This window comes from Lissotriton helveticus, chromosome 5_1 (genome assembly GCF_964261635.1).
Source record: "Lissotriton helveticus chromosome 5_1, aLisHel1.1, whole genome shotgun sequence".
In the NCBI taxonomy this organism is placed as follows: Eukaryota; Metazoa; Chordata; class Amphibia; order Caudata; family Salamandridae; genus Lissotriton; species Lissotriton helveticus.
In genome coordinates, this window is record NC_136065.1 from 1,689,282,627 (window position 1) to 1,689,301,896 (window position 19,270).

Consider the following 19,270-nt stretch of genomic DNA (forward strand, 5'->3'; position numbering starts at 1 on the left):
TCCCTTTTTTGGAGAATTTGCTAATGTTGGCCCACGGTGGGTGGGCAGTTTCTGAAATAATTAGTAATATGAGGCCATCATATGTAGGGGGCCAGACAATCTGCTGTCTGTAGCGTTTTAGGCCGAACTTCATAGGTGGTCTGCTATCCTTTTGTATTTTTTATTTAATCTTTTTATTGAACAGTTACTCGGTATGCATCAATGTTTACAATTGTGAATAGTAGCATGTGGAAAATTCAAACCCCAGCAGTTTCAAATAATGACAACATTAACAGATGTATCACTTGGATAAAAGTGTAGGTATAGTGGAATACGATCTACTTCAAAGCTATCTTCCTCCTACAAGTCCTCTGGCTGGTCCCAGGTTCTCTCTATATTGGCTCCATTTACCCCAAATATTTTCGTACTTTTGAGGGCAGCCCCAACTCTGATAAATCTCACGTTCTGCTAGTTGACACCAGTCGAGATACTTCATCCAGTCCCTGATAGTCAGGGGTCCACTTGCCCCCCATGTTTTGTGCAATATTTTATTTTGCTACTCCTGCTGCCAACATCAATCATATCTTTAATTACCTGGCCAGGTTTCCTTCTTTCCTTCCTCACTGTGCATAGCACAAGCCATCTAGCCTCAAGGGGGACCGCAAGTCCTTGACTGTGGCCATGATCTGTGTGACTCCCCTCTAATACTGTTGGATCACTGGACAATCCAGAAAATGTGGATGAAGGAGCCAACCATGCCACAAACCCTGGCGTAGAGGCCAGAGTCATAACGACCCAAATGGTGCAGCAGGGATCTGGAGTAGTAGGATCTGTGTAATATACATAGTTGTATGAGGCGGGAACGAGTTTGTATGGCTATTTCTCTAGGGCTTTGGAGGGCCTCCACCCAGTCATCATCTTTCATGAAGCCTATGTCTTCCTCAAGGTGGGCTCCCTCAAGGTGGGCTCCTTAGTATTTTATTTAAATGGGTGTCAGTATCAGGGTTAATCCCTGACCCAATCATGGAGGAGGGCAGTCATAAAGACAATCTACAAGAAGGACCCCATTTCCAATCCTGCAAATTATAGATTGGTATTGATCTTGGGTATGTTCTCCAAGATCTACGCCCAAACCTTACTGAAACAGCTTTAAGAATTGGTATTTGGAACAGACATTATTCCAACAGAGCAAGGGGGTTTCAGACAAAATCATTCAAAAATTGACCACTGTTTTACCCTATGGGGAGGAAAGGTGGATATATTTTGCTGCTCTTTCGTCAACTTCCAGGCTGTCTTTGACCATGTAGATTGAGATACCCTTTGGGAGAAATTGCGTTGTGGGGCATACCATCGGAAATATTATCCATGATCAAAAAAACGAATTTAAATGATTGCATTCACATAGATCTAAATAGTACAGGTGTATTGTCTGAAAAAAGTCTGGTAAAGAAACAGTTAAAGGCAGGGCTTGTGTTAGCCCCCTTCTTTTTAGCATGTTCATTTCAGATCTGCCAAGTTCCTTGAGAAATACAAACTTTTTCTTACCTAAAATTGGAACACTACATTAGTTCTCTCATGTATGCATGGAATTTAAAAAATATTCCCCTGGAGAAATTTGTAAGTATAAATATCTTGGACTCACATTTGCCTATCATCTAAAATGGGATATGTATATAGCAAATAGAGGAGTCCTTGTCGGTCATCTGTAAACGTAGTGGAAAAGATGATTGACAATTTTGAGGGCTATACATTTTAATCTATTAGGGAGATTGCTGTAGGCAAGTTTATTCCCAAAGTGCTTTATGGCACCGATTTGTTAGCTCTTGATAAGTGCTTGGATTAGGAATCTTTCGAGAATCTCCGTTTAAAAACGCTTTTGGATCTACCAACTAACAGGCTCTCTGACTCCACCATGGTGCAAGGGTGCCTGCATTACAGGATGCTTTTTTTGGGTCGGAAATTGCACCTTCCAGCACAAAACACAACCCTTAGAGGCTTTATCCTCTGTATAAGTGTGTTGTAAAATGCAGCACACTTAGAAAGAGGAAAAACCAAGGAGAAATAAAGATATTTCTACTTTTTGCATCTCCGTCGGGAAGGTGTACAATTTTGTCACATTCCCAGGTTTACTGCTCTTAGTAAATCTAGGAATATATCAAAAAGCATGGGTGGATGCATGGGAACACCCACTCTCCACTCATATAACACCGTGGACTTGCCCTGCTTGGTGTTACTCTGGATTAACCAAACCACGCAAGGCCACACAGGCTGGATTTGTGTGGCTTGGTAAATGTGACTTAAGGATTGTGGTATATAAATAAATAATACCGGATCTATTTTTGACTGGACATAGTAATAACAGATAGCTCAATAAATAAGAGTCAAGATTCGAGGTAGTAGGAGTTTGCAGGTTTAATACAGCATAAGGACAGGAACAGGACAACCTGCACAGGAATAGGATGGCAGCGCTGCCGGGGGCAGGATCGGTGTTGGCGTCGGCGTAACATTTAATAACAGTGCACAAGTATATATACTAAAACAATTGCATTACAATACATACAATAGGCGGAGCAGTGGGTGTGGTCAATAGCAGTCGCGAAAGATAAGGATGAAAGTGGGTGTAACAGGAGGCGTATACATAGACATGTGATGTAAACGTAACAGAATATGTCATAAATGGGGCGGAAACATGGAGGGGGCTACCTAAGGAGCCGGGACCTCTAACCTAGTGGTGCGCGCAAACTGACAATGACGTGTTACTAGGAGAAGCTGGGGGCTATGACTTCTGCGCTAGGAGCAGAGACTGAAGTCTGGAGAGTCAGGGCGACATGTACCTAAACACTATCTAGTATCTGATGTTTAGAGAACATGTTGATATAAACTAAAAGTTATCGGGGTAGAGGCTAACAGACTCTAAGACTGGTGCATGCATTATTCTACATGTAGTGCGTGTTGAAGAATATGAAATGACCATTAATACAGTATTTCTCTTACATGGAGACGTAAAGGCTAGACGATGACTGAAACTATTGGTGCGATTCAGTAGCTTAGGAATGCAGAGAAGGAGGGCTGGACTGATAACTAGAATCATAACATACTCTTGGCAGACTAGCAGGCAGAGCCAGGCTGGGCCGGGCACTGTGAGACAGGAAGTAAGTGAAGGGTCAGGAGTACAGGTGGGGGCTGTATCGCTCCTCAGCGAGGGCTCAGGAGACAGGAGCTGAATCTGGTGTCCGGGCCCTTTTGAGGCCTAGAAACGGGGACTTTTCAATGAAATAACGTGCACACTGAGAAACGTGGCAACGTAACTTTACATAGGCCTAATACTCGTAGCTTTCACGAGAACTGGAAACTGGCATACTAGAGATGGACACAACTGTAAGTGCGTCTTTAATCAAACATGGGGGATACATATGCATATTAATCATGCACACATAACATAAGATGGGGAACACGTAGGGACACAGAACATGGCAAAATTTACTTTTCCACATTCCCTCCTTGTCACTACGTTTCCATCAGGAAACATCTATATTCATGATACCATCTATCATTTCATACAGTATCATTTGCTCGTCTCGAAGTTTCTTGGAACGGGATTTAGGACGGGACTTGGGACTAGGAATACAAGAGGTAGCACAAATGCCGCAAATCGCAGGGCCACATTGTATACAGAGGCAGCAACTAAATATGATCGCTACTGCAATACCTAGAAAGGACAATACTTTCCATCCCCAGGCGGAAATTATATTCCAGAACCAACCGGACCATGTCCAGGTGCCTGGATTTTGGTGTAACAGATGGGCAATTTTATGGAGTCTGGTTATAGCTGAATAAACAGACGGCGCGTTATTAGGAATGAAAATGCAGCAACTAGATCCGATGACTCTACATGCCCCGCCCCTATCGGCCAGTATGACGTCAAGGACGAGACGATTCTGGAGCACGACAATTCTCATAACAGATTGCTCTTCGGTTAAGTTACCTAGGGCAGAGGCAGTCTCATTCACTACTGCTTCAAGTGTTCTGGTTAATCTACGTATCAGTTTACTATTCACGACAGTACCTAAGTAGGGGAAGACACCTTTATTGATATCTATGTATTGTTCTAGAGCAGTTTCAGTATAATCGACAATCGGGAGGTCTCTCTTGTGTCTAGTATGTACTAGGTGGGAGTTCCTATGATAGTCAGGTGGGGCTAGAAAAACTGGTGGCAGTAGGAATGCAATGTAACAGGTACCCTCCCAATCGAGGGGCAAACGAACATATGCGGTCTGACCACAAACAAAATAAGAATGACGTGAAGCTTTGAAAATAGAGTTCCCACTGTCACTATACTTGACAATAGTAGTACAATCACTATGTCCTACATGTACGGAACCATTATTTCTGACACATAATTCGCCTTTGACTGGTAATACTGAAATAGCAGGTAAGTCTGGAGTAGAATCAGACTGAACATTCAGGACCATGAAATTCGAAGAATAATTACCCAAATTATAAACTTCATTTTCTAGATCTAACCCTGTTCTGTGGGGAAGACCTTGCTTGTCTGGAAAACATGTACTGTTCAGAAAGGACATATCAGTTGAGGATGACGTTAACGTGGACCATGCTCCACATGAACGATTATGTGAAAACGGATAAGGAAAGAGTGGCAGAACTCCCTTCGGTGTCTGGAAAGGGGGGAGTCGACCACACACCCAACAATTAGTGGCATTGCTGGTCTGGTGTGAATAATGTAACATGCGGATAAAGAGAATTATTTCGCATAGCAAGACGATAAGATAGTTCATGAGGAGGCAGATCACTAAACGTATGCTCTACTGTAGTATTAGGAGACTTATTTACATGAGAAACTGGAAAATATAAATACAATGCATAACTTATGCAGGTAATCATAAGGCTGAGATATAACAGAAAACATAAAATAATAATGCAACTTTTAGAGTTCTCACTAACTCTCTCTCTATGGGGGTCTATTTTATACATGTCAGAAACCGGTCTAACCGTTTCACCTAGGGGAGGACTTAGACAATCAAACTGGCTGACTTATTTTACTAGACCTTAATTTTAACTTATACTCCTGCTGCGGAGTTTTCTCTAACAGGGAGGGGTTTGTATCAATGTCTTTTGCGGGACAGTCCTTGAGTATAGTACTTTGGCAGTCTTTAAAATCCTCGGAAATGTTCTTGGAAACAGTCTTTAGTCCATAAAACTTCTTTACATGCGACAAATGCACCCAGCCCTTCCTGCCTTCCAGTTTGACGGCAGTACGGGTGGCCAGGAGGACTTGCTTGGGCTCCTTCCAGCGGGGCTCCAGCGGACTTGAACGATCAAAGTTCCTTACAAGAACCAGACTTCCGGGAACGATTTCATGCGGTGCCACCTCGGTATTGTCTGGAAATGCGGCGGCAACCTGTGAACGACAAGAGTGTAGGGCAGACATCAAGGAAGCTAGGTAATCTGTCAGCATATTACTTGAAACATCTGTAATACTTCGAGGTCTAGGTGTACCCCACATATTAGGGGGCGGCCGAATACGACCTCGTACGGGGACAGACCTGATCTGGAATGTGCGACCATGCGCATATAAAACAGAGCGACTGGCAGAGCAACTAGCCAATCTACACCTTTTTCTTTACAAATTTTAGCAATGCGGATTTTCAGGGTCTGGTTATGTCTCTCTACTAGACCGGCTGCTTCAGGATGGCGTACACAATGGAACTTCCACTGGTATCCTAACAAAAGGGAAACGTGTTTCATCAATTCAGATGAGAATGGCTGGCCGTTATCAGAATATACGACCCTAGGGAGTCCATAACGGGGGAAGAATTCACGAACCAACTGCTTGGCAGTGGTCGCGGCTGTGTAATCTGGGACTGGATATGCTTCTGTCCACCTGGACAAAGCGCATACAACTACAAGGACATACTTGAAACCTCGACATCGCTCCATCTGAATATAATCCATCTGGAGGACTTCAAAAGGGTGGTCAGGGGGCTGGAAACCACCTTGTTCCACCGGGACACTTTTACCTGGATTGAACTGGCAACATATCATACAGGTACGGACTTTCTGCTTGGCTGCAGCTCGTAAATGCTTGTTAAACCAAATATTCTGGATACTGTCTAACATAGCTTTTTCTCCTAAATGTGCTGGACTATGTGCGGTATTGATAATGACTTGAACCATAGAGTCGGGGAGAAACCATGTGGCTTTTCCCTTCGTTACCCATCCCTGATCTGTCTGGACCCCTCCTTGTTCGGACCATTTCTTGATTTCATCAGGAGTAGCATGTAACTGGATATCTATGACATCTTGAGTAGGGTCCTTAACTGTCATACAGGTAGTCGGATCTGGAGTATGTGTCTGTGTCGGATTAACTGACATGTCTGGAGTCTGTGCTGTAAGCTTGGCTGTTCGATCTGCTAGATCATTACCTTGGGAAATAATGTCTGTAACTTTCGTGTGTGCTTTGCATTTCATGATAGCAATAGATGTTGGTAAATGTATGGCATCTAACAGAGCCTGAATAAGGAGACCATGCTGAATCTTGGTTCCATGAGAAGTCATGAAACCTCTCTCCTGCCAGAGCACTCCGAAGTCGTGTACAACTCCGAATGCGTAGCGTGAATCTGTGTAAATATTAACTTTCAGGTTCTTGGCGTGTATGCAGGCTTGGGTCAGAGCAACTAGCTCTGCTGCTTGAGCAGACAGGGTGTCAATACGGTGTGTTTCTATAACTTCAGTGTCAGTAGTCACTGCATACGCGGCTACTAGTTCTCCTGTACTTGTTCTCATACATGAACCATCCACATAAAGTGTCAGGTCAGGATCTGGTAATGGAATATCTGTCAGATCTTGTCTTGGCTTAGTCATAGTATTAACTACTTCCACACAGTCGTGTGTGGCAGGATTCGAAATAACTGACGGTAACAGTGTAGCAGGATTTAGGACGTTGCAGCGTCTGATTTCTATGTGTGGCTGGAACAGTGTCAGTTCATAACCTGTTAAACGTGCAATTGTCAAGTGCTGAGTCTGTGTTCGGTTTAAAAGAACTTCCACGGAGTGTGGAACTTGTACTGTCAAGGAATGTCCTAATACTATGGAATCACTTTGTCTGATAGCTAGTGCTGTGGCTGCAACTGACTTAAGGCACGCAGGCAGAGCCTGGGCTACTGGATCTAATGTGCTCGAAAAATAAGCACAGGGCTTGTATTGTCCTGCTTGATCTTGCGTGAGAACAGATAATGCTGTACCATCACGTTCTGTAACAAAAAGTGTAAAAGGCTTACTGTAGTTCGGTGTAGCTAGAACAGGAGCTTGGCATAAAGCTTTCTTTAACTCATTGAAACTAAGTGTATGTTCAGATGTCCAAGGGAGGACAGTCGATACGGCTGCCTCCTGTGTCGTTAACTGTATCAGTGGCCTGGCTAGAAATGCATACTGAGGAATCCATTGTCTGCAATAAGAAGTAAGGCCGATAAAAGCACGTACCTCCTTCTGGGTCTTGGGCTGAGGAAGACTCGCTATTAACTGGATACGGTCTGGTGTCAACTGTCTACCCCACTTGGACAGTAAGTGGCCTAAGTAGATCACTTGCTGGACACAGAATTGAAGCTTTGAAGGGGACACCTTGTGCCCCATCTCGGCAAGGAAATACAGAACTGTAAGTGATGCTCGCTCGCAAGCACGTTCAGAACGGGCTGTGATCAGTAGATCATCGACATACTGGAGCAGGGCAGTGTCAGTTGGCATGTGAATGTTGTCTAGTTGTCTCTTAAGTGCTTGACTGTAAATGCTAGGACTTTCTGTGAAACCTTGAGGAGCTCGTGTGAATTTATAGCTCCTTCCATTTAAACAAAAACCAAAAAGGTACTGGCTGTCTGGATGAATGGGGACACTGAAAAACGCGTTCTTGAGGTCTATGACTGTGAAAAATGAGGCTTCGGAATCAATGGCTGTCAATAGGGAAGAAATATCTGGAACAACTGGGTACTGGGGAATAATACATTTATTGAGTTCTCGAAGGTCAATCACTAATCGATATACTGGGGGTGCATTTGGATCAGTACGTTTCATGACTGGAATGATCGGAGAATTACATACATTGGAGTCAGTTTCTACAACTACTCCTTGAGCCATGAGCTCGTTAATAATTTTGGATAAGGCTGCTACAGCCTCAGGTGGCAATCTGTACTGTCTCATTCGTGGTAACACTACACCTTGCTTGAGAGTCACACGATGGGGTGTGATTTGCATGAAACCAACATCAGTTGGACCTTGCGCCCATAGATGCTGCGGAACATTAGACAATCTCGGATCAAAATCTCGTAATACATAGTGACCCTTGAAGTCACGTAAGAACAAACGTATTCCCTCGGGGGAACAACATATGACTGCACCTAATTCTTTCAGTGTCTTAATGCCTAACACATTTTCTGGACATGATTTCGTAAGTAATAGATCAGTAGTGCGGGACAATGGACCTACTTCTAGAGTAACTGGCTTTGAAATCTCGTTTACAATAGGCTTTCCTGAAAATCCAAGGGAAACATTTCTAGAGCCTGAGAGCGGAGCCCCTGGAACTTCGGCGTGACTTATGGTAGTCCTACTTGCCCCTGTATCAATCAGAAACTTTCTGTCTTTCCCTAGTACTTGACTATGAACATAGGGACCTTCTTGATCTACAGGAATCTCGATGAGAGGCAAGCCTACCTCCCTCTCTAGGCTGTTTCATGAGTACTGCTGGTACTCTGGATACTCGGACTGTGCATACTGGTACATCTGCTGTGTAACATGCTGTGTTGCAGCAATAGGCTGCGGTGCTGGACCTGTCTGTTGTGCATTCTGTGGCTGAGAAGTCTGTGAAACTTGTTCTTGTCTAGGCGGACGTGGTCTTTCTTTAGTCTTACCAGTGGCTATATTGTGTTTCAGAACTGCACACTCGTTTATGAAATGACCTGGCTGTTTACAATAATTGCAGGTCCCTTTAACGGGAGCTGCAGGATGACTGGCTTGATTCGGACCCCTCTTCTGACTGTCTTGAGGAATAGATTGTGCAACTAGTACTTTCAGTTTCGTGTCTTTCATACGTCTTCTCTCGTGTTCTTGCTCTTCTCTGATTCTATTCTGATGATACTGGAGCATCTGTAACATCTGGGACGGGGTACTAGCTTGCCATGTACTTTCGACTTTCAAAACTCGATTCTTAACTTGTGGACTTGAATTCTCGACTAGTTTAGTAACAAAAAGATGAGGGTATGACTCGCTACTCGTCTTCAATCCACTGTTTATAATAAAACATTTTTCAAATCTAGAATAAAAATCACTAGTGTCTTCATCTTGTTTCTGTTTACAGGCTGAGATTGCATCCCAGTCTTCCTTTTTAGTGGCTAATAATCTGGGCAAAACTTGTATTAACAGTTCTGGTAATTCTTTACATTTCGCTCCAAGACCGGTACCTGGCACTCGTATCTTATCTTCAGCTTCTAGAACTGCCCAATCGATCTTTTTCTCTCCCACCTCCCATTCTTTTTCCTTGAGTTTCTCATATATGCCCGCAGGCAACAGGACTTTTAACATTTTAATGATATCTGGATACGTATATTCTCCCATACAGAGCATGTCTTTTAACTCTCGGTGGAACCCTGCTGGATCTTTGTCGTGACAGGGAATTAATTTCTTCATTTCTAAGAGTTCCATCTTGGTAATCGGGGTGTAAACAAATACTCGTTGCATTTCACCATCTGCTGTCCTGACTGGGTGTACTTCTCGTAACGGATTCTGTCTATCTATGTAAAACGGTTTTCTTTCTGGAGGTGAGACATGAACAAAATGCGGGTTCAAGAACGTTCTATATTTGTGGCGCTGTTCTAGAATGACACTAATTAAATCAGTACCTAAACCTTTCCATCTATACTGGAGTAACTCGTTCAGGACATCATGTAACGGACCTGGATCAGAATGTTGACCCTCATATAATGTAATGAGGTACTGAATCATATACATACCCACCAGTCGTTGCTCGGCTGGTGGCAATTTCAGAAACATTTGTGCCACTATTTCGTCTGGAAAAGTGGTAGAATCAGTAATCCATCGGACTGCTGATCGGACTAGTTCTTGTTCATGCATAGTACTTAACTCGCTATAACCGATTCGTGATTTCAAAATGTGATCGGTAGCTTGAAACACTTGTTCTAGAGAACCTTGTTCCGGTGCTGGATGATGAAAGATTTTCTTGTGTTCTAGGCATAAATGTCGATCTGGAAATCTAGATTTTCCTACATACGCTATTCTGGCGGTATTCTCGTCCTCTACCTCTTCTGTAGGAGAGTCATTCTCTTTCTCGCTTACTTGCGCTGTTTTACGTTGTTCGTGTAACCTTATTATTTCCTTACGAATTTTCTTGTACATACTCTCTATACTACTGATGGTTCTGTGCTTACCCTCGGCTATATTATCACTCCACCTTGTCAGGGTTCTCATTTCGGCCGGATCTTTGGTCGGATAATCTTGTTCCCTTATTAAACAATTAATCAGAAACTTTAATATCATGAGCTGGATCTCAGCTTTCCTTTGAGACATGGCTTCGCCAATACTTTCTGGATCATCCCCTGTACGGATGAAACGATATATTCTGTCTAGATCTTCTTTCATATCCGGTAGGGTGTCCAAATACCCGGTCACCCGTCTTACACGTATGGAATATATAACCGTACTATCATCGCCTGTGACTGGATCATAGCGGCATTCAGTAAGAGCTCGTCGAATGTCTGCAACGGACTTATATTTGGGCGTACGCTGTAACGCACGTTCATGTAACTCGACTAACGTTACACGTTGGTGTGGTGGCGGGGTACCAGGAGGACCTCCTCCTGCGGCCCCTAGACTAGAATCGTCGACTGATACTCTTCGTGCTGGCAGAGTGGCTGATGTGGCGGGGAGTTGTACTATGGGCTGGACCGGGGGTACCGTAGCAGGTACTGCAAAGGGTGCCCCGGTGTCTGGGGGAGCAGGAATTACATGATTTACAGGAACTGGCGGAACAGGATTTGCATATTCTGGGACTGTGTCGTCCAAATAGGACGAGAGAAAAATATCAGCTGCGGTCGGTTTGTGACGTAGCTTGGTCGGAACTAATGGCGGCGGAAAATTACATGGTGCTTCCGGGGTTGCTTTTGGCAAGCCCTCGGCAAGAAGAGGATACATACCCTTAATGAGGGCATTTCTCTGTCTGTCTGACTGTTCGGTTTTAACTCGCTCACCTATCTCGATTAATTCCCTTTCTTGGGCTCGTTCTAAGGATTCTCTACTTAATTCTGACTTTCTGATTTCTTTTTCGGTTCTTTTATGAGATTCTTTGCGCCATAACTCGATGGCATCTTTCTGTGACTGTCTGGCTTTCTTTTTCCATAATGCTTCTTCTACTCGCATGATGCACTCGGCATCCCACGTACCTGATACGGGCCATCTATACTTTTCTTCTAACTCTTTGGTGTACTCTACCCATAAATCTAGATACAATATGGCACTTATGCCATGCTTCTGATACATAAAGTGACCTGGACTGTCCCTAGGCGGGACAGGAACTGCTTCTTCTAACAGACCTTTTCTTGTTTTTAACTGACGTAGTTTGGAAAACAAAGGCATGACTGGACTGTAATCTAGACACAATACAATACACAATGAACACGATAATTACACCACTTTCATACCACGACATTAAAATACATGAATGACATTTAGAATAACAGTTTTGACAAAATATTACCTGGAATACTGAGAACAGAAATACATGAATTTTCTTGAGAACAGAACTGACTAGAACAGAGACTAGATGCACTGCTGAAACAGTACGAGACTTACCGGTCTCATAAAGAGACACGTCAGGACCCGCATCCACCTAAGTGGACACTTCGTGTTGGATCTGTGTACCACCAAACCCACGGACCAGAGTCAATTAGATTGACCCTGTCTAGATACTACCCCAGCAACGGTACTCACCGGGCAGCAAGAACGGAAGGCCTCGGACTGGACTGGACTGCTTCGACGCCGGACGGACGAACTTCGGACTTCTGTTACGGGTGGGCCTCCGGATACCTCGGACCTTGGACTCTCGGCTTGGGCTCTGGTCGGGACTCGCCGCGTTCCTCCACCGCCTCGTCTGGATGCTGGACCGCAACCTCCGTCTCCTCCGTGGGCCTGAGGGATACTTGAAGCAGAAATATCTGCACGTGCACGGTATGGTTCCGTCACGGCTGCAGAGGATCAGGGGGCTTGCGTGGCTTCACCGGCGCGTGGGGAAAGGGCAAGTTCCTGTTCGGGCGCCATTATGTGGTATATAAATAAATAATACCGGATCTATTTTTGACTGGACATAGTAATAACAGATAGCTCAATAAATAAGAGTCAAGATTCGAGGTAGTAGGAGTTTGCAGGTTTAATACAGCATAAGGACAGGAACAGGACAACCTGCACAGGAATAGGATGGCAGCGCTGCCGGGGGCAGGATCGGTGTTGGCGTCGGCGTAACATTTAATAACAGTGCACAAGTATATATACTAAAACAATTGCATTACAATACATACAATAGGCGGAGCAGTGGGTGTGGTCAATAGCAGTCGCGAAAGATAAGGATGAAAGTGGGTGTAACAGGAGGCGTATACATAGACATGTGATGTAAACGTAACAGAATATGTCATAAATGGGGCGGAAACATGGAGGGGGCTACCTAAGGAGCCGGGACCTCTAACCTAGTGGTGCGCGCAAACTGACAATGACGTGTTACTAGGAGAAGCTGGGGGCTATGACTTCTGCGCTAGGAGCAGAGACTGAAGTCTGGAGAGTCAGGGCGACATGTACCTAAACACTATCTAGTATCTGATGTTTAGAGAACATGTTGATATAAACTAAAAGTTATCGGGGTAGAGGCTAACAGACTCTAAGACTGGTGCATGCATTATTCTACATGTAGTGCGTGTTGAAGAATATGAAATGACCATTAATACAGTATTTCTCTTACATGGAGACGTAAAGGCTAGACGATGACTGAAACTATTGGTGCGATTCAGTAGCTTAGGAATGCAGAGAAGGAGGGCTGGACTGATAACTAGAATCATAACATACTCTTGGCAGACTAGCAGGCAGAGCCAGGCTGGGCCGGGCACTGTGAGACAGGAAGTAAGTGAAGGGTCAGGAGTACAGGTGGGGGCTGTATCGCTCCTCAGCGAGGGCTCAGGAGACAGGAGCTGAATCTGGTGTCCGGGCCCTTTTGAGGCCTAGAAACGGGGACTTTTCAATGAAATAACGTGCACACTGAGAAACGTGGCAACGTAACTTTACATAGGCCTAATACTCGTAGCTTTCACGAGAACTGGAAACTGGCATACTAGAGATGGACACAACTGTAAGTGCGTCTTTAATCAAACATGGGGGATACATATGCATATTAATCATGCACACATAACATAAGATGGGGAACACGTAGGGACACAGAACATGGCAAAATTTACTTTTCCACAGGATTTGATTGCCCCTGTGCCACCTTGTGTGACAGAAGGGCAACGCAATCCTTTCATAAATTTGGCCCCTGGTCTCTACTTCCTTATTCAGGTGCTTTGGGTTTTCGGTCTTGTACTATACGTCTAAGTATCCAAAACAACTTCCTTCCAAAATTTTGCAGGATTTACTGGCACAATGTGCTAAATCTTTCAGTTTCATTCACAAATTCCACGCTAATTCAGAACTAGGATTCTATATTTTAACATTTGATAGTAGCATTCTGTTTAAAAAAAATGCTTTGAAAGATGGAGTACGTAGCACTGACAGTAAGTAGTCTTGGAGACTCTTTTCCCCATATTTATAACATACCAGACAGAAGTGTAAGGGTTACAATCTTAAAATTTCGAATAGGAGTTGACCCTAATTGGAGAACTGTAGGCTTCAGAAGAAAAGTTGCTGAAAACCTTGGCTACTCTCTGCTTCAGTTCAAATTGAAATATTCGGCGGTACATCTCTTATTAGATTGTCCACTTTTTATGGGTGAGAGAAAAAAAGGCCCTTTATCCAGTGTTCAAGAGGTGTGGGATTAGAGGACGTAATGGTGCACAAGTCCCTTTATGTTCTATGAAGAACCTTGATATCAAAATTGTAATTGCGAATTATATTAGGCTTAAGCAGGCAAGATCATTTTACTAAACTGTTAAATTTGTTCTTAATTATCACATACTGCACGTATTACTGGGAATGTCTAATGTGTCAACATATTATGTAGTAACGGGATATAAAGGTCTTAATCTTTGTACATGTTCATTATTTTTAAAAATGTTATACAGTGTGTAAGTTATTTTGTTTTAAATATTATATATCTGTAAAAATAATTTTGTGGAACTAAAGAAATTAATTTATTGAAACCTGGCCAATAAAGACCCTATATTACCTGCTCCAATTTAGAGAAGTTGCAAGTTTCAAAAACAGCAGTGTACAGCAGGATGATATTGTTGTACATCATCATGCCAGTTTGTTCTTGAAAATGAAAATTATAATGGTCTTTCAAATTCCAAATGTTGTGGAGTTTGCCCACAATCTTTAAATATTGAGTACAGACCTGCATGTTTGACAAAATCCAAATTTTGTGCTGAAGTACACACTTTCCCAGCTCTCATAATACAAAGAGGTCCTACAAAGAGTGTTGGTTATTCCCCAAATCCACAGTTGTCGTTCCTCAAGATTATGACAGCTTCAACTGACTTACAGAATCTGGTATATACATCGTTAAATAGTCATACATGAACCAGTTCCAATATGCTGAAGCCATTAATATCTGCTGTGGGCAATTAGGGTATATGAGTGATCAGTGGAGTTCTCTAGCATTAGACCTTTCATTAATACACACATGCTTTCAATACTTCCTGATGCCAAGTGAAACTTCTCCGGTGTTTTTTGGCATTAAGTGTGCCACTATGAAAATTAATGATACCCTCCTGGGAAAATATTAGGAACTGCAAAGAGGTTTTTAGATGGTTTTTATCATTCAAGTTCTGCGGAATACATTAGGGTGGATGGCACCAGCGAACATGACCCCTTACCTTAAAGTATAATCTGATTCTAAAGTATCTCTCCTCTGTTTTCTTGCAACAGAGACCTAAAGCTTGAAAATCTTCTGTTGGACAAGAAGGAGAACATCAAGATATCAGACTTTGGGTTCGCCAAGGTTGCCATGATGCCCTCCGAAGGGACTCCCAACATATACAGTCAGACCAACCTCTGCCAAACTCACTGTGGAAGCTACGCATACGCTTGCCCTGAGATTCTGATGGGTCAGCCCTACAATCCCTTCCTGTCAGATGTCTGGAGCATGGGGGTAATCCTGTACGCCTTTGTGACAGCCACTATGCCTTTTGATGATACCAACCTGAGAAGGCTCTTGAGAGCCATGCAGGACCAAGTGCACTTTTCAGACAAGAGTGACATCTCAGATGATTGCAAGGTAAGTCTGATCAGGAACAACAGCTATACAAATGTTAAAATACAGATATGGCAGAGTTGTATAAAAGAACCAAAGAGCCATATATTACAAATATGTTCAAAGCCTAGGGAGATTTCCAATCAATATATTTTTAGAGCATTCCTGCTGAAGTGGACAAATTAGTGACAGGTTCTAATTGGACGAGGATCCTCCAGTGCTCTTTCTTGACATTTGTCTTTTTTCTTCTGCCAGTGAGCACTTCACAGGACTCGTATCTGCCATATCTTCTTTGTGAGATCTTTACTTATCTGATCACCAGGTTTCTCTTTGCCCAGATACCACTGCCTCTCTTTTCTCCTCAAATCTCCTTGCATGGGTTAGCTCGTTCCCCATGTTCAAATGTCTTGTGTCTTTTTCATCCTCTTATTGGTACATTGTTTCTGGATCGCCACCGTGCATGGTTGGTTCAGGTTACCATGGTTAGACCTACCAAGTATGCCCCTGAGCATTCTGGCTTCATGATTGGGCAGCTTGTGACGTTACACAAATGAGGGCAACTCCTACCCAGGTCTGAAACAACGATAAGAGGTGGGCATGGGTGAAGGGGTTTCTTTCAACCCAAATTCTCAGAGGAACTGGTGATTTGCCAAATGTTCTGGAGTTTTCTGTAGCAGGATGGTGAGAACATGCTACTTGTTTTATCCATACCCATTTTGCAGGGCATAATTGGAAATCAACATGATGGGATTTATGCAAGCCCCATCAATCTTGATTTTTTTGTTTAATCAGAAATGTGTGGGTAATGGTAGAAGATTACATCACAACCAGGAGGAACAGGGAGCTGAAAAGAGATCCAGTATCCTTGCCCTCGAGAATTAATGTATGCATGCAAATAGGGTATCTGTTCCCTAAGAAATGTTGTTTACAGGTGGAAAGAAAGGTACAAATGGGGGCTATTCCTATTTAGGAATTAATGCCCTCACACACCCGTAAGGGTGTCATGCTTCATCATCGGGCTTTTGTTCCTCGTGGGGTGGACGTCGCAATACCCCATGCGCCACACGAAAGGTCTTTTAAGCGGAGATCTTTTAGTGGTGGTGAGTGCTAGTGTGTGTGACTTGTGAAAAGGTGAGTTAAAATACCTAAGGAATACCTAAAACCATTTATTCCGGTGTCCCCTAGGTTAGAATAAAAGCAGTATCCTAATTGTTAGTTCCTGTGAAGAGGAGAAACAATTCAATAACAAGTGTAGATGGTGTGGGTCGACATGTTTCACACCTAAGTGGTCCAGGAGGGATCCATTGTGTTTCATCGGAATCGAAAAAGAAGATAGATGATTAACCCTACCCTTAGTTAGGGTTGAGAAAGTTAGTGCTGGTATCAAATGAATACCAAATGTATTCAAAGACAATAGTAAATTGAACGGTACCTAGTAGGGGGTAAATTGCGGTTGTCCTAGATTCCAACCCTACAGTTACGAAATTAGTGCCTCTTAGGTCACAGCAGAAACCTGCATCAGTGCTGTGGCATAAAATATAGTCAGCCAGGTGTGGGCAAGCAGAAGTAGGGGTAGGTGACTACATACAGCCTGTCGGTTGTAATCATAGCTGATCTATTCAATGTCCTCATGATAGAGGATCACGCTTTAATCAGTTGATTCTTCAAAGATAATGATGTAGTCCAGGCATAGATTATGAGGTTGTTGACGTTTCAAACCAATAGAGTGCCGTTATTCCAAACCTTTCATGTGGGTCTTCATCAGGACAGAAAATGAGGGGCAACTTGTATAGGGATAGTGGCAGTTAAAGTTGTGTCTAGTGTGTGTGCAAAAAACTCAATAATCTCCTAAACGTGCCAGAACTCGCCTAGGATCCCAAAGCTGGGCAAACAAATGTGTAAAGACAAAGGTTCAATGGCTTGTCATCTAGTGCAAATGAGTCCTCAGTGTTACTCCAGTATTGGAACTTTCATAGATTCCCATAGCTTGTATCATTCCCCGTCGTCGGAATGGGAGCCTCGGTAATAAAATATATATATATATATATATATATCTATATATATATCAATGCTCGAAGGTGTCCACCTTTGAGTAGCACGCGAGCAGCAGCTTGGTTTATGTATAGGTGAGGACGGGGATCCACTCATAGACGCCGCTCCGTACGGGATCTGCCCGACGCGTTTCGAGGCTCCATATGCTTCTCTTCAGGGGCTTTAACCGAAGCGGTGTGCGCAACCGCCGACCCACTTCCACATTTTATATATAGCACACCCACCGATGGGAGGCTCAAATGAGACTGTGCATTCTGGGAAGTGTGGTCCGGGAAGCACACAATCAAGTCCTGTATGGACTCCACAAGTGGGCCCGTCCTCGATTCCAAGTACGACTGCTGCTTCACTTTCGTGACCCCCAGGGTACCGGGGTGGTGCATACTCCGCGGCTGGACGGCCGCGTATAAATCAATGCTCGAAGGTGTCCACCTTTGAGTAGCACGCGAGCAGCAGCTTGGTTTATGTATAGGTGAGGACGGGGATCCACTCATAGACGCCGCTCCGTACGGGATCTGCCCGACGCGTTTCGAAGCTCCATATGCTTCTCTTCAGGGGCTTTAACCGAAGCGGTGTGCGCAACCGCCGACCCACTTCCACATTTTATATATAGCACACCCACCGATGGGAGGCTCAAATGAGACTGTGCATTCTGGGAAGTGTGGTCCGGGAAGCACACAATCAAGTCCTGTATGGACTCCACAAGTGGGCCCGTCCTCGATTCCAAGTACGACTGCTGCTTCACTTTCGTGACCCCCAGGGTACCGGGGTGGTGCATACTCCGCGGCTGGACGGCCGCGTATAAATCAATGCTCGAAGGTGTCCACCTTTGAGTAGCACGCGAGCAGCAGCTTGGTTTATGTATAGGTGAGGACGGGGATCCACTCATAGACGCCGCTCCGTACGGGATCTGCCCGACGCGTTTCGAAGCTCCATATGCTTCTCTTCAGGGGCTTTAACCGAAGCGGTGTGCGCAACCGCCGACCCACTTCCACATTTTATATATAGCACACCCACCGATGGGAGGCTCAAATGAGACTGTGCATTCTGGGAAGTGTGGTCCGGGAAGCACACAATCAAGTCCTGTATGGACTCCACAAGTGGGCCCGTCCTCGATTCCAAGTACGACTGCTGCTTCACTTTCGTGACCCCCAGGGTACCGGGGTGGTGCATACTCCGCGGCTGGACGGCCGCGTATAAATCAATGCTCGAAGGTGTCCACCTTTGAGTAGCACGCGAGCAGCAGCTTGGTTTATGTATAGGTGAGGACGGGGATCCACTCATAGACGCCGCTCCGTACGGGATCTGCCCGACGCGTTTCGAAGCTCCATATGCTTCTCTTCAGGGGCTTTAACCGAAGCGGTGTGCGCAACCGCCGACCCACTTCCACATTTTATATATAGCACACCCACCGATGGGAGGCTCAAATGAGACTGTGCATTCTGGGAAGTGTGGTCCGGGAAGCACACAATCAAGTCCTGTATGGACTCCACAAGTGGGCCCGTCCTCGATTCCAAGTACGACTGCTGCTTCACTTTCGTGACCCCCAGGGTACCGGGGTGGTGCATACTCCGCGGCTGGACGGCCGCGTATAAATCAATGCTCGAAGGTGTCCACCTTTGAGTAGCACGCGAGCAGCAGCTTGGTTTATGTATAGGTGAGGACGGGGATCCACTCATAGACGCCGCTCCGTACGGGATCTGCCCGACGCGTTTCGAAGCTCCATATGCTTCTCTTCAGGGGCTTTAACCGAAGCGGTGTGCGCAACCGCCG

General features: G+C 44.4%; 1 protein-coding gene across 1 annotated transcript in view; it reads left to right on the top strand.

Annotated features, from left to right (window-relative positions):
* TSSK4 (testis specific serine kinase 4) overlaps nucleotides 1-19,270 on the top strand; it is a 425,259-nt gene that overhangs the window by 211,165 nt on the left and 194,824 nt on the right. The window contains exon 3 of the mRNA XM_078641355.1: nucleotides 15,124-15,472. Within this exon, the coding sequence (XP_078497481.1) occupies nucleotides 15,124-15,472 (349 nt within the window). The remainder of the gene's footprint in view (nucleotides 1-15,123; nucleotides 15,473-19,270) is intronic.